The sequence below is a fragment of the Equus asinus genome, chromosome 9, assembly GCF_041296235.1.
Source record: "Equus asinus isolate D_3611 breed Donkey chromosome 9, EquAss-T2T_v2, whole genome shotgun sequence".
Classification (NCBI taxonomy): domain Eukaryota; kingdom Metazoa; phylum Chordata; class Mammalia; order Perissodactyla; family Equidae; genus Equus; species Equus asinus.
The window spans coordinates 33,416,395-33,441,668 of record NC_091798.1 but is presented as its reverse complement, the minus strand read 5'-3'; the positions used below and the strand labels follow the sequence as shown (position 1 = coordinate 33,441,668).

The 25,274-nt window shown below is 40.2% G+C and overlaps 1 protein-coding gene across 3 annotated transcripts in view; it reads right to left on the bottom strand.

Annotated features, from left to right (window-relative positions):
• Positions 1–742: 742 nt before the first annotated feature.
• The window catches only part of JAKMIP2 (janus kinase and microtubule interacting protein 2), a 146,228-nt gene continuing 121,696 nt past the window's right edge, over positions 743–25,274 (bottom strand). For 2 of the 3 annotated variants that reach the window (XM_014854809.3, XM_014854810.3), the window contains 6 exons: positions 20,521–20,589; positions 18,235–18,312; positions 16,065–16,268; positions 10,130–10,195; positions 6,129–6,199; positions 1,464–1,536 (listed from right to left, as the gene is read on the bottom strand). In XM_014854809.3, the coding sequence (XP_014710295.1) occupies positions 6,149–6,199; positions 10,130–10,195; positions 16,065–16,268; positions 18,235–18,312; positions 20,521–20,589 (468 nt within the window). In that variant the 3' untranslated portion in view covers positions 1,464–1,536; positions 6,129–6,148. Of the gene's footprint in view, positions 879–1,463; positions 1,537–6,128; positions 6,200–10,129; positions 10,196–16,064; positions 16,269–18,234; positions 18,313–20,520; positions 20,590–25,274 lie in introns of those variants that run through there. The other variant, XM_070517244.1, reaches the window with a different exon arrangement.

The following is a 25,274-nucleotide window of genomic DNA, read 5'->3' as shown; positions in this document are numbered from 1 at the left end:
ATGCCAGTGCTAAAACCAAAGAATGCGATACTGAACCCACGTAAGGAAGGATTTGTGTATCATTTCATAGAAAGTGTTTCTGGCTCCCTACACACATTCTTTATGCATGGGAATTCTAGCCCTGTAAATAAAACCTTGACAATTTGAAAAATTGAGGCTGTTTTGTCATCTACAGTAAATGAGGTGTAAAATTAGCTTTTCAGGAACATTTATTTGCTCTCAGAGCTGAATCCAAGACTCAGTATTACATAACTTAGGAAAAGTACCAGTCTTCTCATTGTCTCTGGTAGAAAATGACCTTATCAGTAACATAATGTTACTTCTATATAAAAAAGTAGAGCTATCTTGTTGCTGTCAGCTCTCTGGGAAAAAATGTTATCAGTCTAAATGATAAGAGGTCAGAATGCTCTAGGCATATCAGGATACTTATAAAAAAATCATTTCGTTGTAACATTCACATCTCTGTGGCAAACTTAACTGGTGGTAGAGTTTACTTATTGCCTCTATTGTGTTTTTACTCAAATCATATATTTATGCAGGCAATTTTAAGCAGCCACTTGAAAACCAGTATTTTGGAAATTGGAAGATTCAGAGATGCTCTCTGGCCCATGTTCCCTAGCGACGTTGGCATTCTAAACAGAACTGTGTCAGGGAGCTTGTGACTTAGAGCATCTTCTTCTTAATTTTCAATATGAATGAGATCAGTCTGTTGCTTGTGGAGGAACACAGATGTGACAGAAGGCCAAAGAAGCATCAAATCTGCTTTTATTTCTTATGTTACATTCGCCTGGGTCCTTCGCCTTAGTTGCCAGTTTAGTTGGGGTCACTGTGATCCACTTCTCATCTGTCATCTGTGGAATGCATTCCATAAGCTCCACCTTTTGCAGAAAAAACAAATTGGAGAGAGAATTTTTTCCTTCCCATTCACATTGCAGATGTCTCTGTTCCTGAGTTTTAAACAATAATAAAGACGGAAAAGCAAATCCCTGTAGTAAGAAACCAGACTTTTCAAATGAAACATTTTATTGTAAATAGCTCCTCATAGGTATTCCTCGTGCTTCACTCCCCACCCACCCTTGTTTTTTTGTTTTGATTTTTTAAAATGATGTTTATTTCAGGACTAGTGTTTCCATGGGGTGTGGTGTTACATTAAAATGACCCCCCTGCACAGCAGGGGTAGAATGTTTCTTTGTAACTTTGGTTCCATGCCCAAGACACATCTTTGCTTGATCTGCTGAAACTGTTTTCCATTGCTGAATTTTTTCTTTACACAATATATGTTTATAGTTCTTTTCTTCTGGTTTGACATATACATGTTTCATTAAATGCAGCATATATTGTAGATTTTCAACAGGGTCATGTGGGAACTGTCAAGTAAGAAACCTTGAATAATGGCTTTAAAATACACAGTTGTAGTCCTGGCTACAGGGTAGTTCTTAGCTTTAATCTCCCTCTCACTGCTGTAAACATTTCTGCCATCTTTGAAGGTTTAGAAGCATTTGCCTTTCTGGGGTCTTATCCATGTTTTCGGTTACTCTGTAAAACAGAGGGGAAAATTCTTTAATCATCATTTCTGTCAATAACTGAAACAGAAAAAAACAAACTCTTTTTTTAAAGAAAAAGAAATTTATTCTTAACCACCTCTTTGAGCTGTATGATCTTGTATATGTTACATAAAGAAAGTCTCTAAGCTAATTACTTTAATTCTAAATGAGAAAAGAGAAATATCTATTTTTAAGAGCTGTTGCAACAATGCATATAAAGCAACTAACAGTTCTTGTCTCATCGTAAGTGGCCTGGAATATTAGCTATTATCCTTATTGCCTTTTCCTCTGGGGCTCTCCAAGGCAATGCCTTAAGAAGCTCAACTGAATCGCCATGCCCCCAAATATCAGTTTAAGATATTATTTTAAAAGCAGGTTTGTCTATGCCCTTGAGTAACTTACTTTTATGCCATATTTCCTCCCCAACAATTGTATCCAATGGCCCATGGTCTCCACCCTAAGGTCCTGACCTGGGGATTCCCTGGAAAATTTGTCACACAGGTTCCCTGGTTGCCCCCAGACATGTCCCTGAAAAGGTCCTTCCTTGGACTATGCCAGTCAGGATTCCCCGCCCTGTTCCTCTTTGAGTCCATATGTCTGGGTTTTCACTTGGCTAGAAGTTTAGGACATAAAGGCCTCTTCCAATGAAAGCCGGAAATGGCACAGAGGACATGCTATTATGTGCTGCTTAAGGACATGACCTTTAGAGTCTGACTGACATGGATGGAGAAAATGGGATTTCCATTTGCTCACTGTATGTCCAAGGACAAGTTCTGTAACTTCGCCAAGCCTTAATTTCCCCACCTATAAAATAAAGATACTAATTCTGTAGCAGGATTTTACTGATGCCCCAGAAATGGTGACCAAGATCCAAAGTGGTGGAAAAGGAGGCACTTAGGACCCCAAGGACACTTCCAGTCCACCACGCAGAGGCAAACTAGAGATTCAAAGAAATTCCCACCATAAGTGCAAGTCAGAAATATTTGGAATTCGTATTTGCAGAGCTACTTTGCTCCCAAAGGCTAGATTAGACCAGGATGAAAGAGTGAAAGAGTCACAGAGGAGAACTGGGAGGAAGGAAGTTCAGTGGGTGGGATGAGAGTACAACGTGGGAGGGAGGGGATGGTGCCAAAAGCCATAGAGATTGGTGGTGGCTGCAGGAAGCAGACTCGCCTTCTATGGCTCAAACACAGAGCAACGCTCACCTATTGCTCATCCTCTGTCTCTCTGAGCAGAGAACTGGAGAGGGATGGCAGGGTGGAGACAGGGGCAGTAGTTCGCTCCCAGCAAGACGCTGCAGCTAGTACCACCAATGATGGGATCCAGAAGGGCAGTGGAAGGGCTTGGGCCTCAGCCTGTCAGGGCAAAGAGCAGTGGGCATGCCCTGCATGGCTCCTGAACAACTCACACATATGTCCCCCAAATGGCCAGTCTTTCAACAGCTCTCATAGAAAAGACATCAAGAGCTGGTTGGTACTAGCCAGAGAAACAGCATCAACCACCAGGAAGAGGGCCAAGCCACTCCAGGGGAGGTGAGAGGCACGCTGCCCTTTCCCTCTTCCTCTTCCCTGCTCTTCAGAAGAGCTGAGCCTTGAAGAAGGAAAAGGGAAAAGATCTCTCACAGCCAGACGGTGACCCTCCTCCTCCACTGGGGAGAGGGCAAGAAATGAGATTAAACAGAGTCTGCAATTGAATTTTTAAATTGGGCTAGACTTTCAAGAACCAAAGGTAACAAAAATTGGGGAAACAACCTAGCTAAGAATTAATTAAAGGATCAGAGAGGGAAGTAAGACAGAACCTGAGGGAAAGCCATGTTTTGAGAAAATAGATTGTGTTCATAATTACATTCCACTGAGATGAGAGCCCCAAACAACTAGTTACAGCTATAATATCCCCATATTCCCTGTAAAGAAGAGAACTGATCTGAACATATATAAAAGATGCTTTAAGGGGGTCGGCCCCGTGGCCATGTGGTTAAAGTTCCACACACTCCTCTTCAGCGGCTGGGGTTCACACGTTCAGATCCCAGGTGTGGACCTACTCTGCTCATCAGCCAGGAACCAGGAAGTATGGTAGGTACTTGAACACTAGAGTCACAAGTCAGATGTGGCATCATGGCATTCACTGACTTAGAGTCTGCTGGCGTGTAGTCAACTCTCAGAAACAAGAGCTACGATGGCTGTTTTACAGAAGAGGAAACTACTGCTCAGTGCTAGTAAGCAACTCATTCACAAGAATCCCTGAGGTTCCATAATATCCAGAAGGGCCTCTTGAGTCAAAGATGAATTTATATTCTACACAGTCTTAGTTTATAGCTAATTGAAAATTAGCTCATTGAAAATTGGTCATCTATGGTGACCCACTTCAGTTATTCAGAATGCCAAATTTGAATAAACCTGGCTTTGCTGTAGAAATCATACATCAGTCGTTCTGGGAGACTGCCTATAAGTCCATTTGTTTTTTTAAAACCAGCATGGTTTTACTCAAATGATGGGCTTTCCTTCAGTCGTGATAGGCAGAAATGACACATATGTGCTTTGAAACAGAATTGAAGGTTTATCTCTGAGAGAAAACAAATTGAAAGTTTGTAAGTAAAAGACTTTTTGTGTTTACGTATTTATTTTGTATAGAAACACACATAACTTAAAGCATCTTTTTCTCTTTTGTTTTTGGTGAGGAAGATCCACCCTGAGCTGACATCCACTGCCAATCCTACGCTTTTTTTTTTTGTTTGAGGAAGATTCTCCCTGAGCTCAGAAGGGGAGGGTTTTCAATGGGACCTCATAACTTGGCTATAACATCTAACCCGGTGATAGCTATTTTTCTACTCCTCTCATTTTCTTCTTTCCTCTGTCTCCCTGTATAACTGCTGGATGTGGAAAAATTAATGGTACGCTATTCACTTAGAATAAATATACAGAATGCATGGGCAGATGCTATCTCCTGAAAGTGCCTGGGGCTCCCCCACTTATGGTAAAAGCCCCAATATAATTGAACTGAGTTATTTAGTCAGCAACCACTGCGAGCGGTAAGGGTGCCTTCTTGGGAGCACGGGGCCACTTTAGATCATCACTGACAGTAATGACTTAGGTAATTGCTAAAAGAAAAGCACGAGTCTCTCCATTTGAGGGAGAGTATATAATTTAAGTTAGTCTTAGGTTTAAGAGCAGAATATAAATCATTAATTTAGTAGGAAAAATATTTTTGTGGTTAATTGCAATATGCTTTTACTACCTGTCAACAAGCCGAGCCTTTTTCTTCCTTACTTCTAGCTATCTGTCTCTTGCCTGCTACCTGCTTGACTCCTCCCTGGTATCGGGTCATGCCAAAGCACTTTTGCTCATCTGTTATACATCCAGGTAACAGACTTGACACAACGGAGAGAGAAACTGTCTCTTCTCCATTTTTCAGCTTGCTATAGAAAATGTCAAATAACATGAGGTCCAGGAGAGATCCCTGCATAATACACCTTAACAGGGTCACCAGAGTTGACACAGACCATGATAAATGGATTTCGAATAGCAGCTAGCCCTTCCTCATTTTTAAATAATGGTATCAAGATTTGTGGTTTCTGTACCTGGGTAGACATCAGAATCACCTGGTATGCTTGTTACAAACATAAATCAATCCTTGCTCTCCACCTTTCCCACCCCCTATCTCACCTCCGTCTCCAGAAATCTGATTCATTAAGTCAAAAGTAAGGACTCAGAATCTGTATTTTTAAGAGCATTGAGAATCACTGTCTAAGATTATTTATACATGTATTGATGAGATGTGGACTTGATAGTTTAGTAATAATGGGATTCTTCTTTTCTTTTTTCTTTTTCTTTTTGCTGAGGAAGATGTGCCTTGAGCTAACAATCCTTTTTGTTTTTTTGCTTGAGGAAGATTAGCCCTGAGCTAACATCTGTGCAAATCTTCCTCTACTTTGTATGTGGGTCACTGCCACAGCATGGCTGGTGAGTGGAGTAGGTCCATGCCCAGGATCCAAACCCACAAACCCAGGCTGCTGAAGTGGACCGTGCTAAATTTTAACCACTCAGCCATGGGGCAAGGCCTGCTTCTTTTATTTTTATTTTCCTAAATTGAAATAGAAAATTACCTTATTTGAAAAAAAATCAATTTCACTTAATAGCCCACTTTCCTGAGTTCTGATGAAGAGGGACTGGGAGAAAGGGTTAAAAAAAACCCAGTCATTTGTAGTTTGTTAGATTTACAGAATCAGAATTTTCAAGCTGGAAGACATACTTAAAATATATTTCTTTACTTTGCAGATATAGCAGTAACTTTTCCGTGTAATGAGAGCCTATGATAAAAATACTGAGATCCACTGACATCATGATTTCCCAAAGCAATACAGTTAACTAGGAAAAAATTCTTGATTTCCATCATACGTCAGGTTTGCTTTATTTCTTTAATAGTCACCCAAACGGATTGAATCGGTTTCTCATTTTACAGCATCTAAGCTAACCAAACCAAGCACACATTTTTTAAAAAAACACAGGCATAGTAACTACTATAGGCAGCATCCTTCACATCAAATACCTCTTAAAACCACATTTTGAGAATTAAATAGAGTCTTACCTTTAAGAGGCACCTTGACATCAAGGCCATAGAATAAAGGCAAGAGAAAAGAACAAGAACAGGAACAGAAACTGCAGAAGAAAAAGAAGAAGATTGTGTAAACCTGAGTTTCTGTAGTGCCATTCAGGTAGTTCAGAACCTCAGCTTTCCCACATTGCTCAAGTCTGACCACTTCTCACATACACACCAAGTGCCTTTTGTTTAAAAAAAAACACATACCTTTTATTTATCTAAAGGTAAAGCAATGCAATGAATAACTTGCCTTCAACTAACGTCAACTCACACATTTTAGAATTCTGAGGGGCCTCTAACAAATAATTGGTCTAAGCTTCTAATTTTATTAGTGAGAAAAAAAAGCACAAAGCAGTTAATTGATAGACTAATTTCACATAATTTTATGGTATGGCGAAGCCTAGAATTGAGACCTCCTAAGTCCTACTCTATTACACATTATTGTTTCTATTTTTAATGTGTGGGAGGGTATTTCCAAAACACAAAATATGATCAGAGCATATACTTAACCACTCCATGCTATCATTGTTTGGTTAATGTGTTAGGTTTTAGGACTAAGGCACGGCAGAAAGAATGTGTAGGGTAAGCATATGATCAGTTATCCACAGTGGGACACTCCTGAGGTGGAAAGGGAACACTATTAGTAATTACCTCAGGGCAACAGGTATAAACTGGGTCTGTCCTGGATGAGTGAGGATGTGTGGTCATGCTCTTGGTACCAAATATGCTTATCCATCAGTGGACACTTTGGATAATGAACGCATGATGCTGGTGCAGCCTGTCATGCTTCTGAGATAGATTTCTCTTTATTCGTCTCATAGAAGTTAAATGGAGTCTGATTTGTCTCTCTACATCAAGAACTTCACTGGAGAAGCAGGTGCTTGAATGGTCAACATGCTTGAGTAGCTCTGGTATACAACCAACTGTATACGAATTATAAAAGGTCACAGATCAGATCCGTTTTTTCAAATGTCAATTTCCTTGGTGATTTATTCTTACAGAGTCATGAAGTCTTTCGCCTCATTATCACACTTCTGGAGCATCCTGTTGGATGTGACATCTTTGAATAAGGAGTATGTATAGCATCTCATATTAGCATGTTATTTGCATATTTCATTTAATCCCACTGCTTATCAGGCTCTTGCTTCACTATGGCAAAATTGTAGGAACCAGTTACACATATGGTGCTAAGAGCCATGTATTGGTGACATTCTATGCATCTGAAAAGCAGAAACTCTGTCCTTTTTGTTCATTCCTTAAAGACGGAGAGTGATATGATGGTAAGTATAGCAGGAGAGGATGGAGGAGAGAAATGGAAGGATTCTACTATTCCTGTGAGAAGGTCAGACATCGACACTACTTCTCTGGGCATAAGTAGAAGCCCATCACTTAGTCTGCAGTGAGATTCTTAGTCTACGCAGTATGGTGGCAGACTGTGGCACTTCGAGTCAGACGCCCTGACCTCTGGTCTTGATTTCCATAGACTGCTGATACGATCTTGGAAAGTTGTTTAATCCCTGTGAGCCATTGTTTTACTATCTGTAGAAGAGGGGATCATGATACCTGCTGTGTCTGTCTCACAGCTTAGTTATGAGAATCAAATGAGGTGACGTGGGAGTGCTCTGGACACAGTCAAGTGCTGCACATCTGAAGTAATTATGCCATGTTGGTGGTGATCACCTGATTTATACCGTGTGCATGGGAATCAGGAACAAAGAAGGAATATTCTAGGTACCCTCAGGGAGTGTTCAGGTACCCCAAAGGAAAGAATGAAGAATATCTCAGACATAGTGAACGTTAGCCTTTTTATTAGGCTTGTGGATGAGTAGAATTGAGGTCAAACAAATAGAAGGTGCATTATAAACCTCATGTCTCATTCAAATCTCTCAACAGAAACCAACTGGATTGTTTTTGAAGTGGCTTAATCTACTACTACATGTGGAATATGCTGCTTTGATAGCTAAAGGATAGTTAGTTCCTGTTAAGTACATTACCTCATTATCATAAATATTTAGGAAGTTCAGACACGTGAAATGAAAAGTTCACACTGAATTCTGACAGTAAACATAATCTCAATCCCTCTCCTCCGAACATGTCCATGGGGTTTATTAAGGGAATGGCTAGGGTGGTGACACTGACAGATATAAAAAAATTCCCTTTTTTGGTTTGTTTGTTTTTCCTCAGCTGAGTGGGAACTAAACTGAACTAAAGTTTCTGGGGCAGAACTGTCTTAACCGTGACTTCCTCCTTCAGCAGTCCCAGGACTGTTTAAGAATTAGCAGAGAGAATGACTAGAGCCAAGAACTTGACACTCAAAAATGCGGAAAATGGAAGATGTTAGGTATGTCCTTTGACAACCAGAGAGACTGTGGAATAATCCTTCTGTAGGTCTTCCTGCCAAATGCTGGGAAATTAAACTCAGTCATTGGTTCATTGCATTTCATCTTTGCCTCATTCAATTCCGTGGAACTAACTAGCACACTTCTGGAATGAGGAAAACTTCAAATTTCAAATTTTCATAAGATGTGTACTTTATGCTAGAAATTTAAAAAATCATACTTTTTAAATTTGACTTACTTTCTTAGTCTTTCCTAATTTTCACATAAGTGATCTCATTTCTTCTTCATGGAACCCAGGAGAGGAGGTGAGGGCTAGTGTTATAATCCTTATTTTATAGAGATGACTAAGACACAGAGGGCGAAGTCACTTACCCAAGGTCAAACAAGTACCTGAAGACCCAGCCTACATCAGAATCCAGGGGGCTGATGGTCTGGCTACCGGACCCTCCCAACTCCCTCTGATATCACATATGTGGACAACTACAGAAGCAATTTGGGAGGAACCAAATGCTAATCATTGACTCAGAAATGGCAGATGGTTTGCTATTTTCTCCTTGGGTGCCCATGGAAGATACTGCAAAACAACTAGATTCTTTTGCAACACAAGAATTCAGTCAATCAGACTGGAACTCCAGAGAAAACCTCTTGCCATCCTTGTTGTGTTCCTCAGCAGGGCACTCCTGGTATTTTGGGCAGGATAATTCTATGTTGTGCAAGACTGTTTAACTCACTGCATCTTGTTCTGCATCCCTGCCTGAGCCCTGTCCCTTCTCCCACCACACACACATTTCAAAATGCCCTTTTTGAGAACTACTATGCTTTACCCCCAAAAAGTGTTGGCCGACTTAGAAGAAGCAGTTACTCTTTTAGACCACTGGGGAAGTGACATGAGGGCATAATTATGTGTCAATCTAAATTTCTGAACTTATTATTGAGGTGAAATTGCAGCACAAAGAAAAAAGAACCTTTTACGAACAATAATGGGAAAGATTCTTTTAAGGTGCTACAAAGAATTTGAAAAGAAACAGCAAAGGAGAGGAACAAAACTCAAAAGAAACTTTTGGAAAGGAAATGAAGATGAGGAAGGGGGAAAATGACGTTAAAAAACAAAAAAAAAGGGGCTGGCCCCGTGGCTGAGTGGTTAAGTTCTCTCGCTCTGCTTCAGCGGCCCAGGTTTTCACTGGTTTGGATCCTGGGCGTGGACATGGCACCGCTCATCACGCCATGTTGAGGCTGAGTCCCACATGCCACAACTAGAAGGATCCACAACTAAAAAAATATACAACTATATACTGGGAAGATTTGGGGAGAAAAAGCAGAAAAAAAAAAAGAGGATTGGTAACAGTTGTTAGCTCAGGTGCCAATCTTTAAAAAAAACACCAAGAAAACCAAAACAAAAACAACACGTATAGAAGATAATAGCAACCCACACAAAGGCAGCAATGTGAAGGCTATGGGTTATTGAAGGCACAACCTTTGCTGGAACCCTGGGCCTGGCTGAGGGTGAAGTCACATTTACTGTGGCTACACCTGCCTGTGCAAGATATACAATAACTGAGAGGAAAGAAGGAACACTCAGTGAGAGAAATCCATACTATTTTCTGATTAAAAAAACAAAGAATGAAATAGATATCAAATGTAACTTGATACCTTTTCTTCTAAGTCTTTTATTTGTCTTTTCTGGATGTCTGTTTTATCTTCTAAGTCACGGATTCTCTGAAGAAAGAAAAAAAAAAAGGCATTAGGGGGTGTTAAGTTGAACAAAAAGATTGTTCCCTGACGTAAAACAGAAAACTTTCTATAAAAACCTTAACATTAGTACTAACAGCTGGAAACATCACGTATGTTTTTCCAAACCCAGAGGTGGTTGCATGTTTCAAAAGTTACTGGCACTTGTGGTGGAAAATCATTGTCATTGATTACATTTAAAAAATATTTGCCACCTCTCTCCACCGGGCCTATCCCTACAGGTCCCTCCCCTGTGAGAGAAGGACAGTCCCCTCCCCACTGTCCTTGGGCTTCGCCGTTAGACCTGTTTTGCCCAGTGGAATGTGTGCTGGAGTGAGATACGGGAATGCCGCATCCTTGTGGAGACAGCAGAAGGTCCCAGAACTAGTGAGCAGGAAACCTTTGTTGTAAACCACTTGAATTGAGATTTTTTGGTTGTTTATTACCACAGTGAAAAATGGCTAAGGCTGATGAACACAAATATAAACAATCCCATTGTTTTTGCTACCCTTGCTTTTCAATCTCATTTCAACTCTGTTTCAGGGTGGAATTTCCTCACAAAACACGATTGGCCAGTTCTCATAAAACAAACAAAGTAGAGATTACACTTTGACAAAAATTCCAAGGAGGAAACTGATCAATTAGGAAAAAAACCAAACATAACAAAAATAGCACAAATACGTCTGAAAGACCAAAACCTTCCAGAACTGTCTTTGAACTTACCTGTCAACAATATAACAAAATTCCAGTAATTTAAATAGTGCAGATTTGAAATCAACATTACATAAACAATTATTTGGAAGTGAAAAGCAGTCTTCAAACTTCTCTCTGGTAATCTAAAGGCCTTTTATGTTCACAGCACATGCTCACACAGTGTAAGCTTGTTATTTAATGCCTCTTTTGGGAATAATTAGAACATAGAGTACTGGAGTCTGAGAAGAAAACACTGGAAGCTAAATGGGGTGAAAACATGGAAAGAGAGGTTTTTATAATGCAATGTGGAGAGAAAAAAGGGAAGCTAGAACAAAGAATATCTGAACTTGGAAATCATCTCTCCCTCCCTGTAAAACAGTAGTTCTCATCTGGGGATGCTTGTGCCCCCCAGGGGACATTTGGCAATGTCTGGACATTTTTAAGTTAGTTAATTTATTTTAAAGTGTACAATGTGGTTTTAGTATATTCACAAAGTTGTGCAACCATCACCACTATCTAATTGTCTGGACATTTTTGAATTACACGTGATCACTGTCACAATTGGGGGCGAGTTCAACTAGCATCTAATGGACAAAGGTCACGGATGCTGCTAAGTAGCCTGTGATAAACCGGACAGCCCACCACAATCGTCCGGCCCAAAATGTCAGTAGTGCAAAGACTGAGAAATCCTGCTTTATTGGAAAGAGGTTGAGGTTGGTGCAGGAGAGGATGGTGTGTTTTGGTCAGAGAGACCAACAAGGCTGACCTTGAAATTATATGACAATGAATGCTGGAGAAGGAAATGGGACTGGAATTCTGATAGTGTGTGTATGTGTGTGAGGCGTGTGCTTGTGTTTATTTCCATAGTGCTGTTCATGCTCCAAAGCTACATGGTAAAAGAATAAATTTGCTAGATATTTCTACCTTGAGTGTGCAAGTAATTCCTTGGTATGTCTACTGGATGTGGAGGCTAGTATTGTATCTATAGAATCATGGACATATGAGATTACTGCAGTATCTATTCAGTCATCAAATCTGTGCTTGTTGGGCATCTTCTTACAAGTTCAGGACTGTGCTGGATGTCATGGAGAATACAGATAAGACATCAATTCATTCCTGACCTCAAAGAACTATCAGATCCAGATGGGGAGACAAAATTTAAAACATGAACAGGGAAAAACGAATTAAGTAGAAAAGGTAAACATTGCAAAACCATGTATAACTTCATCACCAATCTCTAATACCTAGTACAGTATTTAGCACAAAGGAGCTGCCTATACGTATTTATTAAATGACTTAGTTACACTACACTGTGTGCTGCATGCTTTGTTTCTCTTTCCTTCCCATCCGCTAGCCATCCAATTCAATAGGAAACCCTGTTGGGCCCAAAATAGATCCCTTTTTTACTTGCTTTTTATCTCTATCACTACCAAGTATATCAGGTCACTGTTGTCCCCCATCAGGACTGCTGTGATAGCTTACTGCTGGCTCCTGCTGTTTCTAATCTTGTCCATTCTCCATCCATCTAGGGCAGCCAGTGTGAATCCTTAAAATGTGAAATGATCAAGGCAGTCTCTGGGTTTTAGGGATGAGGAAGAGTAAGGAGGCAGAGTTGGCCGAGTTGCACTCAGAATAGAACTCAAACCCTTCAAGGCCCTACGTGATTGATCTAGCCCTGTCTCACCTCTCCACCTTCACCTCCTGTCAACCACACCTTGGCTGTGTGTGCTCCCGCCATACTGGCCTTCTCTCTGTTCCTTGAATATTCCAAACTTTCCCACAATAGAGACTTAGCCTCCGCTGTCTTGATCTTCTGTGACACTTTGCCGAGATCTTTGTGTGGCTGGTTCTTTGAGTTTTAGACATCTTTAAAGAGGTGTGCTCTGACCAGACAGTCTAAAGTGGCCAATCCTACTTCCAAACTCACACACACACGTTGTATAATTTTCTTCCTGGCACTTATTGTCAGTCTCTGAAATTGCCTCGGTCATTGTTCATTTGTGTTGTTGCTTTGTCCCTCTTCATCTGTAGGATAGATGAGAGCAGTGACCTTTATATCTTTATCCACCACCACATCCCCAACACCTGGCACAAGAAGGGCTTCAATAAATGGTTTTGAATGAGTTTATAATATGGTATGGAATGCAGATCTTTCAGTAGTATGCGGTCCATTATTTTCATCAGGGAGAGCATCCTAAAGGAGGTGGATCTTAAACTGAGACTGGAAAAATGAGAACATTTGGATAAATGCAGCAGACATGGAAGGGCATTTGAGGGTGAGTAATCATGCAGACAAAGGCTTAGAGGTGGGATGTCATGGCCCAAGTGGTATCAGGAAGACTCTTGCATGAGTAGAGAGGAAGGTATACTCTGGAGATTGTCTCACATCAGGATTTCTGGGGGAGGAGTTGCCAGATAATGAAGAACCTGGAGAGACCTGCATAGGACTAGACTCAACTGGAAATGGGGATCATGCAGGCTTTTGAGGAAGAAGGTACCATCAGGAAAGGTGACAAGAATCTGCAGTGATATGCAGACGAACTGAAGACAAGAGAGCTGGAAGTTGTCCCCACGGTGTACTGCATATGATTCTTTTATGTAACTTATCAAGAGATATCATAATTATTTTTCTTTGTGTTGATCTCCTTTGTTCTCCATCTACAGATCCCAAGCTTTGTAAAGGCAGGGTCCATTCTTTGCACTTTTGTAAAGGCAGGGGTCCCTGGTGAATTCTCTCTGTCTAGCATGGTATCTAATGCCTAGGAAGCATGTTTAAACATCTGACTGAATAAATGCATAGATGATGGAGTCGGGGTACCTCAGAGGATATCTGGCAGCACCTGGAAGCTGTTGCAGTAATGAAAGGGCCTGCAGATGGCTGGGGTAACAAGTGTGGACAAACTGGACCAGCTTCAAAAACATTTCAGGGGAAATGCCAATTGGATTTAGTGCTACATTAACTATTGGTGACAAAGGGCCAAGAAGACTCCAGGGTTTCCCGTCTGAGTGCTTTGGGATATGGAGATTCTACTGATCAAGACAGGCAGATGGCGAGGGAAGGGAGAAGGAAGGAGCAGAATGCATAGTTAGGTACGTTTCATATGAGTCCACTCTGAAACATTCATACATAAATGTCTAATAAATTGTTAATGAAATCCTCTAGAATTTAGACTGGATTACATGCTTATACATGACAAATCTTGGCCAATGCTTTCTGGAATAATTCTCTCACAGCTACTGGTTATAAGGGAAGAAGAAGAGTAGGAAATAACTAGAAAAGTCATATTCTCATAAACATTTGTTTGGGAGATAGAAATGTCCATGGAATGCTCTGAGGCTTAGAAATGTGATGCACCTATCAGCTCAGTCTGGATAACTTAAAACAAAACAAGCAATACCATCTCTTTCAGGAGTGATTAGCTGATTAAAGAGAGACTCAAAAGAGATGACAAGGTTTTAATTATAAATAAATTTAGATAACTATTTGTGCATCACACTTCTGTGGTTCCCTAACACAACTCCTGATTTGTTGAAATTAATTAAATGCTGCTGCAGCATAAGAAATTTAAGCAGAGAACACTTTCTTTCCCTGATAGAAGAAAAGGACGCCTTCAGTAATGCAATGATGCCATAGAGTTTATTTTTTATTTTTATTTTTTGGCTTGCCAGAATGTTGTCTGTTTTATTTTTTTTCCCTTTTTTGTTTTTTTATTGAGTTAATGATAGGTTACAATCTTGTGAAATTTCAGTTGTACATTAATGTTTGTCATTCGTGTTGTAGGTGCACCACTTCACCCTTTGTGCCCACCCCCCACCCCATCTTTCCCCTGGTATCCACTGAACTGTTCTCTTAGTCCACATTTTTAAATTCCTCATATGAGTGGAGTCATACACAGCATAGAGTTTATTATTAAAGGCTTAAAAAATTCTTTCCAGGGTCAAAACCAAAACATTTATGATGGAATCTGAAGGGGCATTGAAACAAACATGTATGTGTTCATCATCTCTGGGACAAATGGCCCCAGAGTTCCCTGTTAACTTGGGTAATCTGTTGTTAGCCTAGAAAGATCCATAAAGCTCCTTGCTACATCTGAAGTGTGCTCAGTGTCATGTTCCCCACAAATTGTTCTTCTAGATGTCATAAAATAACCCCTGTTCCTTTTCCACTCACCTTGACCTCTGATGACCACATTACTTCTTGAATGGCACATCTGGATGTTGTACCAGCTGCTCATTACAGCTTCTGAGTACCAAATACTACAGGCTGGCACTTTCAATTTGCAATTCTTATGGAATCTACCTTTTGACCAGGGCTCTAGTCCTCACCCTTCAAGCTACGACATGAACTAAGAGTTGGAATTAAGAATTTTGGCTATAAATCAATACTGGGTGTCTCTTTTGTGCCTTGCTGGTCTAGATGAAGCATATAAATCATACGACTCAAGCTGCATACGACAGTGTAGTGCAGTGTAGTGCATTGGCCTCAGAGTCAGGCTGACCTGGGTTGTAATCCTGGCTCTGTTGCTTACTATCTGTGTCATCTTGGGCAAATCACTGAAGCACTCATCTTCAGTATCATAATTTCCTAAATTGGGATAATAAGAATACTTACCCTAGTAGGCTATTGTAAAGAGTAAATTAAATGATATAAGTAGAGCCCTGAGCTTAGTTCCCGACATACAGCAAATTCCAGGAAGTAAGCAGCAGCTTCCAGGCTCTGTTGTTGTCACTGTTGGTTCTGGGAATAAAGGGAAAGGCCCTTGTTCTCTTTCAGCCCATTCAGATTATTTGATCAGGCTAGGTTACGGACTGCGATGAGTAACAGAAGGGAAGCATTATTTCTGCCCTGAAGAGAGTCTTGCTTCCTTGCATAAGGGAGGTAACCAGGCCCCATGAGATTCAAAGGGTATTTCATGACAAAGTATTGGAAAAATGTAGCAATATGCAATGCTTCTGAAATGCCAAGTTTTTTAAGACTGAATCATTACAAAACTGTCATCCTATATCTGAGTGAAGGTGGAAAACAATAGCTATTTATTTTACTCTCTGAAAATAACTTATATCTCCTGGGCTTCTCCATACCCATACTCAATACCATGTACTTAGTACTAAGCCCCATTTGCTTAGTCCCAAGCCTACACAGATGTAGTGACTCAGTCCTCACCTGATGGGCTTGCTGTAAGAGCTCCATTCTCTCCTGAAGAATCTGACAGTCATACTCTCTGCTCTTCCTCAGCATCTGCCGCCGTAACTTTTCTACTGCCGTCCTCAACTCCTCTTGCTGTTTTTCACTTAATAATTCACCAAACTTGATAACAGTTTCTTGCTGCAGAGCATTGTACAAAGTAGCTTCTAGTTCCTGGATCCTCTGGCAAACAGAATTAGAAAAGTCTAACTTTGGAACTTAGCATTTACGTATGCTGTGTGCTCTGTACACACACATGTGTATATGAGGAGGGATGTATTATTCTAGTGTTACAGGATCACAGCAATAAAACAAATTTCAAAGCTTATCTAACTTAACTACCCTTTTGATAATCCCTTTTATAAGATTCCATAAGAGTCATCCAATCAATATGTGAACTTCCCTGATGATGGGGAATTTGTTTTCTTTCTTGGGATCCTGTCCATTTCACATACCTTTCATTTTTAGAAAGTCCTTACTTTGTTATAATAACTGTACATTCTTCTATTCTCAAATGTAGCTGAGAATAAGTTTGTTCTCTCGTCCATTTGACAGTTCTTTAAATATTTAAAGACATCTATCATGGTGGCCATACTTTTATAAATAAATATTGCAAAGTGTTCTAAGTTGGAATAAAATACTTAAAATTGGAGATATATTTCAGGCACAAAATGCCACCTCTCTCTCACAGGACACATCTCCCTACTTAGAGATGGCCTATGGTCTCCATATTTTTCCTTTAAAATAAACATTGGAAATATGATCTGAAATAGCCTAGAGTCTTTGGAGTTGGTTTGTTTTTTAATACTCTGAGTACTACACTTGCTCTAGCTATAAAATGCCTCCTTGAGTCTTATCTTTTTTTAGATGAAGAGTCTACTGCTGCTTATATCCCAGTTGTTGTTGTTTTTTTAAATATGCTTCAGATACAGTTACCAAAATCTATAATCTTAGTCCCTGTGACTTTGACAGAGGTGAATGGACATGTCCCAGTGAGGGATGTTTTCCTAACTCTTGTCCTGGACTAAGCAGATCTCATCTTTTTAAAGTTAAATATAGTTGTCTGAAGGAGCACTCAGCTGTGGGACACACAAACACACAGCTTAATCTTATGTAGAGGGAGGGGAGGCAAGGATGAAAGGGTAGGAAGAGTGGGGAAAATCACCTCCTTCTTTATTCTCTAATTAGTGACCAGCTCTCATTTCCTCCTTTCCCCATCAAGCGATGCTCAGAATCTCCTACTCATTTTGGAGGGGGAATACTATTTCATCTTTGTGACAAGCAGGGGCTAAGTGCTTCACTCGTTTCCCAAAAGTGACTCAGGCTGCTTCCAGGAAAGCATTATAAAAACCTCTACTAGCAACCCTTGAAATCTTCCTCTTTTAAGTTTTCTCTCCTTCTCTTGAGTCATTACTGTAAATTAATGAGGCGGTCATGTTTGTGTATGGAAAAAAGAAAGGCAAGCTGCAGTCCAACATTAGGAATTATGCATTATGAATTTGGTACAGGGAAATGGGTCAAATGTGCTTCCACAATCAGCATAATTTTCTGTAGGAGAGAGAAAGCACAGCCCATCGACTGATACACCCTTACTTATCATGGCTGGATTACAGCAGTTAAGGCCACAATGTCTGGAGTCAGATTGATACACTACCTGCTTACCAATTTGGGCAGAGTTCTTTCATTCTCTAAGCCTTCATTTCCTCATATGTAATATAGAATAATAATATTACCTATACCTCATAGGGTTGTTGTGAGAAATAAATGAATTAAAAATATACACAGCAAATATTAAATACTTTATTATTCCACCACTAGATTAGGCTCCCAAACCACTGGATTTGATTGAATAGAATTTCTCTTTAATCTACACGGCCATCCAGTCTGTCTTTCATTAAAATATTACATAGCGACATTTAATTTTTTAAAAATGAAGTATAATGAAATATTTATTAAGTATTCTAAGAATATTATAACAGCAAAGAGCTAGGGATATATTTGTTTTAAAATTGGAAGTGGAAACCGCTGAATAAATGAGCTGCATGTTGTGGTCTATTCAAGTATGTGGCTTGCAAATTAAGTAGGATGCTCTACTCCACAGAACATAATTGTAACCACGCCAGGTGTCCTGACTGCCTGGTGTACCTACCATGTATGCTTGGTCCAGAGCTTGTTTCCTGTAGTCTAGTTCTTCCTCCAGATAGCCTTTGATTTTGCAGAATTGTTCCTATAAAAAAGGGCCATATTGATAAAGAGTCAGCTTGATTAACTAGAAAGTGATATATAAATTGAATTAATCAATGTTTTCTCTAATTCCACCACAAGTCAAATCACTGTTTGTAGGGTCATAGATTTTCTCTGTTAGGGAAATATTTCACCTTTCATAGTCTCACACAGAGAATGTGAAAACCAATGGGAAGAAGCATAAAAGATAAAATGAACAGGCCACATGGAATGCTTTAAAGGATTTCTATGCCAATCCAAGACTATGTGATTAAGATAGCTTCGAAAAGGCATTAACTCATAAGCGTATCTGTGCAAATATATTGTGATGGTATATTTTTGTAAGAATGTTATGAAATGTAATATAGCAGAGTTGTAATAAAAAAACCACTTATTCAATAATAGAAAACTTTACTAATTGTACACAGATAACTTCGACCAAGTTAGCACAAAGATAGATGACAATTTAGAGAGTGGGGGTGATTCTACCCACAATGCCACTTAATGAGTGTCTGCTTGTGCCACATCCCAGTGTGAGCTGGGAGACTGAAATCTGACATTCCCCTGCTTGTCCGCAGTTTCTGTGTGCCTTTCATATTGTGAGCATCTTGCCAATAGCATTTAAAAATATACCTTAGTGTACCACATAGCCCCAAGCACAGACAACTATTTCTTTGTGTGCTTAACTGAAGGAACAACACTGGAGGAGACTTGATTGCATTGACTTCTGAGAGACTATATGTCTGCATGCTGTAATTTTGCTGGTGATTTTCCTAATTACCTCTGCGCTCCAGTGCCTAGAACAGTGTCTGGTACAGGCTGACTGCATAGTTAACATTTGTGCATTTAAAGAGTTTTCAAGGGTATTTGAATATAAACAGTTCTTATTACATGCTTTGACTTTAGAGACTAACCTCTTGGTAAAATGCCAACCCTGTGTAAAATATAAGCAAATGATGTGTAAGCTGTCACTTGCCATATCAGTCTAAGTTGTTGTTCTTAGGATTGCAAGGAGTTCTATAGGATTCCCCAACGTGATAGGAATCACTACCTATTTTTTAGTAATAATAATATTAACGACAGCACAGCTATAAAATTCTATGTATTGCTGTAAGTTAATAATGACTAATTCTTAGGCTTGGAGATTTGAAAAAATTTTAATTGTGGTAAAATACACACAACATAAAATATACCATCTTAAGCATTTTTAAGTGTATAGTTCAGTAGTGTTAAGTACATTGCCATTGTTATGGAACCAATCTTCAGAACTCTTCATTTTGCAAAACTGAAACTCTGTATCAATTAAACAACTCCCCATTTCCTCCTCCTCTGAGTCCCTGACGACTATCATTTTCCCTTCTGCTTCTATGACCTTGACTGCTCTAGATACAATATATAAGTGGAACCATACAGTATGTGTCTTTTTGTGTCTGGCTTATTTCACTTAGCGTAATCCGCCCTCAAGGTCCACCCATGTTGTAACATGTGTCAGAATTTCCTTCCTTCTTAAAGGCTGAATAATATTCCACTGTACATATACACCACTCATCCGTTGATAGACACTTGGGTTGCTTCCAGGTTTAAGCTATTGTGAATAATGCTGCTTCGAACATGGGTATACAATATCTCTTTGAGACCCCGCTTTCAATTATTTTGGGTATATACACAGACGTGATCTTGCTGGATCATATGGTAATTCTCTGTGTAATTTTTTGAACAACTGTCATACTGTTTTCCATAGTGGCTACATACCATTGCACCTTTCCATAAACAGTGTACAAGGATTCCAATTTCTCCACATCCTCACTAACACTTGCTATTTTCTAACTTTTTTTTGATAGTAGCCATCCTAACAGGTGTAAGGTAGCTTGGGGATTTTAAAAATCAGCATTAAATCCATCATTTCTGTAATTTCTACTCTAATTATATATGGTAGAAAAATTATTTAACCTAAGAAAAAAAAACACCTAACTGAATTTTCTTCAGCATGAGTTTTGGAAATATTACAAAAAGACAACTTGATATTTTTAGAGACTACGACTTGAAATTGTTGAATAATACTTCTGGGAATTTTGTTCCGCAGTCTGTATACAAAATAATGGGAAGGCTACAAACTTCATCAGAGACAGATAAAACTGGTAGAAAACAGTCATTTCTCCATTTGCCTTGTCATTTTTTCTTCATTTTTATGATACCTCATCTTTGTACTCACCATATCACTTTCCAATTCCATCATTTTCTGATGCAGGGCAGCCTCTGCTCCCTCTATTTGCTGGATCCACTAAGGGGTAAACAAGACAGAAGTGTCTGACATGATTGCTCGATATGGTGTGTATGGTGCTGTCCCTGAGGTGCTCAGTCTCTTCCCTTTATAGCTCAGGAAGGAGCCTGAGAATTAAAGTGAAAACTGGGTGCCTGTTATCTCTTAGTTCAGAAATAATACTGGTTTTCCAATCATTCATTCATTCATTTAACAAATGCCTTCATTGATGTATACCATGTGTCAAGCAATGTGCTAGGTAGTAGAGCTGAGATGGTGAGTGTGACCAACATTTTTTTTGTCCTTATTGGAGGGAACCATGGGAAGTTTTCTTAGAAGTGATAATTGCACTGGAGCCTGAAGAATGAGTCAGAGATGAGTAGGCAAAAACAAGGGGCAAGTTCCAAGCAGAAGGGATGTCTAATTCTCTGTGGTTGGAAGGAGCATGATGAAACAAGAAGGCCAGGTGAGACTGGAGAAATGGCAATTTTTCAGCATATAAAGCTGATAACAGCCAAGGGTTGAAGACCCATTTTTGTTGAGTGGAGACATTTTAAGTCACCTGAAAAGAACTTATCTTTCCTAACACACTGAATATATCATTCTGTTATATGGCACTGATGTTAGCATTGATCAACACCCTGAATGAATTTAGACTTTGAATATTATGGTGTGAGCCTACCACATGTATGGTTTAATAGAACAAATTATTTAATGATTATCTACCAAGCCAAACATCAGCTTATCCCTCAGGGAGGCAACGGGGCATAGTAATTAAGTGTGTGGGTTCTAGAGGCAAACTACCTGGGGTCTAATCCCAATTCTAGCTTTTCATGGCTGTGTGGCCTTGAAAGGTTACCCGATTTCTCTAAGCCTCAATTTTCTTATCCGTAAAAAGGGATAAACGTGAAGAGTACAGGATGTATTTCATGTAAGGCACTAATCACAGTATATTGCATGTACTAGGTAACCAATAAATTCTACTTTTTGGTTAACATTTATTTTTGTGCTTCTGTATTATTAGAATGTGCCCCATTACCAGCTATTTCTTTTTAGTTTATCTGTGATGAATTATGTGCTGCACTAAGCATCTTTCTATATACTGGAGCCTTGACATTCACAAGGGGATGCCATGTCCAACAGCCCCTCAGCTGTAGGGAACATAGGGGAAGAAAAAAGGTATGGGGAGACTCACGAGGTTCTAATTTCTCAGTTCTTGTACATACACATGGCTTCCCCCTGAAACAAATTTCAGTCAAAAGTCATGGGTTTCTTGTAAATAGCATCATATTGCCTTTGCATATTGTGAAGCTTCATTAAAATTCTTCCTCTTGTTTGCTGCCCATTTGTCACTGAGAAACACATCCTTTTGTAAATCATGTTTAAAGAGTGCTGTGAATTTTTGAAGGAGTTCTGTCACGGGCTTTGGATATAGATTTGTGTGTTAGCTCCTGCTTGTTACTACTTGTGATGCAGGACAAGTTATTGAATAGCCCATTCCTCAGTTTCCTTATGTATAGAATGAAAAAAGTGGATGAAAATAGGATGGTTGTGGGGCCAGCCCCATGGCCTAGTGATTGAAATCAGTGTGCTCTGCTTGGGCAGCCTGGGCAGCCCGGGGTTGGTTCCTGGGCATGGACCTGTACCATCTGTTGGCCGCCATGCTGTGGCAGCAAACTACATACAAAATAGAGGAAGATTGGCACAGATGTTATCTCAGGGTGAATCTTCCTCAGCAAAAAAAAAAAAAAAGAAAGAAAGAAAGAAAGAAAGAAAAGAAAAGAAAATGGGATGGCTGTGAGGAACAATGATATAATGCACATACAGCATTTAGTGCAGTACCTGGCCCATAATATATTCTCACTTAAGGCCACTGCTATTATTATTTTTAACACAAAGTCACAATAAGATTTGCTTGTTGGAAATTTGTCTAGGCTACAAATCATACTCCCATACAGTAGTTTGTGGTTTCAGAAAATTCAAGGTTGACATTTAGAATTACTTGGAGGGACAATTACTTGGAGGTAGAATCCCAAAGGAAGGAGGTGACCTTAACCTGTGAACGGCAAAGATCTGCACAAATGGCAATTGCACAGATCATCAGCACCACAAGGACAGGCTTGTGTCTCATTCATCTTGTTCCTCCCTTTCTACTACAGTGCTAAACACAGTCATCAGCCTGTGATTGTTCAACCGAACCCCCTAACCTGTCTTGCAAAGGAGGTAAGTGGAAGTATGGGCTAGTTCACCATAGCTGTAATAGACCAGTTCCTACATGCTTTGCATTGGGTACTTCCTGCTTTTTTTTCTTTTTTTCCTGAGGAAGATTAGCCCTGAGCTAATGTGTGCCAATCTCCCTCTAGTTTATACGTAGGGTGCTGCCACAGCATGGCTGACAAGTGGTGCAGGTCTGCACCCATGATCTAAACCCACGAACCTGCACCGCCAAAGCAGAGCATGCCGAACTTAACCACTATGCCACAGGGCCAGCCCCGGGTACTTCCTGCTTTTAATAGGACACTCGAGGGGAAGTTTGGTGCAGTGGTTAAGAAGATCATGGCCTCTGGAAACAGACTGCTTGAGTGTGAATCCTGATTCCATCGTTTTCCAGCTGTGTGACTTGGACAGGTACCTACCTCCTCTGTGCTTCAGATTCCTCATGTGTGAAATGGGAATAACAGTAGTACCAAGACATTGGCAATTAGGACAATGCCACTCTCAAAAGAAGCACTAGGAAAGTGTAAGTCATGATCAAGTTCATGCTGCCCCCCATCCCCCAGGGCAGAGCATGGAAGGCTTTCTTCCTCCAGTCTAAGTAAGTTTGAGGCACATAAGGGCTATGTTTCCTTTTCCTTTTCCTTTCCTTCCCTTCCATAGAATTGGCCCAAGTTTCCTTTGTATCCCTAGGTTGAGGTGACTATTCTCTCAATAAAGAATCACACCCTTCATGGCCCCAACTGAACAAGACACCCTGGCTATCACTGCTGAATGAATGCAGCAGAACGGGTGTGCAGACAGTGTTTCCTTCATCTTTGTATCATGGCAACAGTGTCTCGTGGACATTCACAAACTCACTCATTCACTCCTTCAGTAAACATTTATTGATCACCTGTTAGATGTGCTGGACTGGTGGGCAAACCTGGCAAAACCAAGGGGAGGAAACAGATACCACCTTTACCCTTGTGGGGCTTAGAGTCTAGTGGACAAAGGAAAAGGGGCAGTTGCATTATAGTTATTAAAAGCCACGGTAGCAGAAGCACAGGTCACCATGGGAACGCAGAGAAAGAACAGCCACCTGGGCTTGGGTGAATAGGAAGTCTTCCCCTCTATGTGGCTGTCCAGTGATTAAGACTTAGCCAGACAGAGGTAGAAAGGGAAGAAGGTAATATCCTCTAGGCAAAGAGAACAGCATAAAGGGCCAAGGGATGCAAATAGAGGTAGAGAGAGAGAGAGAGAGAGAAGACTGGGGCCCCAAAAGAATTTGTATATGGCTGGAACTGAGCTAGTGGCCAAGGAAGGAAGTGGGTGCTGGAGAAGGAGGAAAGGGCCAGATCCCAGGGGGCCTCTTGCCAAGTTCTGGATTCTGGACCTTATGTTCGGGGCGATGTGATGCTATTAATTTGCTGCCAGGACCAGAGGGAAAGTGGTAAGGTCTGTAATTAAATCGTGAAGGAAGTAAGTTTTTAAAGAGCAAATCCCAGATATCATTTCACAGGGAAATACTTCAATATGCATCCCTAACAGATAAGACCTTTTTCAAAAAAACATAACCACAACGCCATTTCCACACCTTGCAAAATTAACATTAATTCCTTTTGTCATCTGATACCCAGTCCATATTAAAATTTCCCCAGTTGTGAGCAAAATGTCCTTTTTTTCCCACACTTGGTTTGCTTGAATCAGGATGCAAGAAAGGATCATTTCAATATTTATAGCAGTCCTTCCCTTTCCCTCTGCATTTTTTTTTTTTTTATGTCATTGCTTTGTTTGAGTAACTTAACTGGGTCATTTGGCCTATAGAGTTCCCTCACTGCAGATTGGAGTAAGCTGATTGCTTGCTCATGGTTTCACTTAATTTATAACAAGCCTTTTACACATTTAGGAATTAAGAAAGCACCTCAAGGAACTTACACAATTCTCATTTTATGCAACCATGTACACATGACTCTCAACCAGGCACCGATTCTCAAGGCTCCCTGAATATAGACAGTTACTGATCACCTCCACTTGGCTCTTTTCTCTCCTCTCTCTGTTCCTGCCATTTACCCAATTTAGACACAAGGGGGCTGGAGCACACTCAGTGTTGCCCTTCTGACAGTCCCCAGGTTGGGCTTTCTGAATAAGACTGAAGTGAGCCGCCACCAAGTTACAGAATCCGATGGGGACAATGGTATGTACACATCCAAGGAAAGCCTATACAAAGAGGCATACTCTGGTTTACCCCCTCTTACCAAAATCCTTCTTTATTGGCTTCCCAGCTTGGTGGGATTGCTTGAATAATGTAATTCAGAAGGTTTCCCATTTTTTAAGAATTCTATTTTTTTTTCTGCTTTTTCTCCCCAGATCCCCCCAGTACACAGTTGTATATTCTAGTTGTGGGTCCTTCTAGTTGTGGCATGTAGGACGCCACCTCAATGTGGCCCGGCGAGCGGTGCCATGTCCACGCCCAGGATCCAAACCTGTGATCCCTGGGCCGCCGAAGCAGA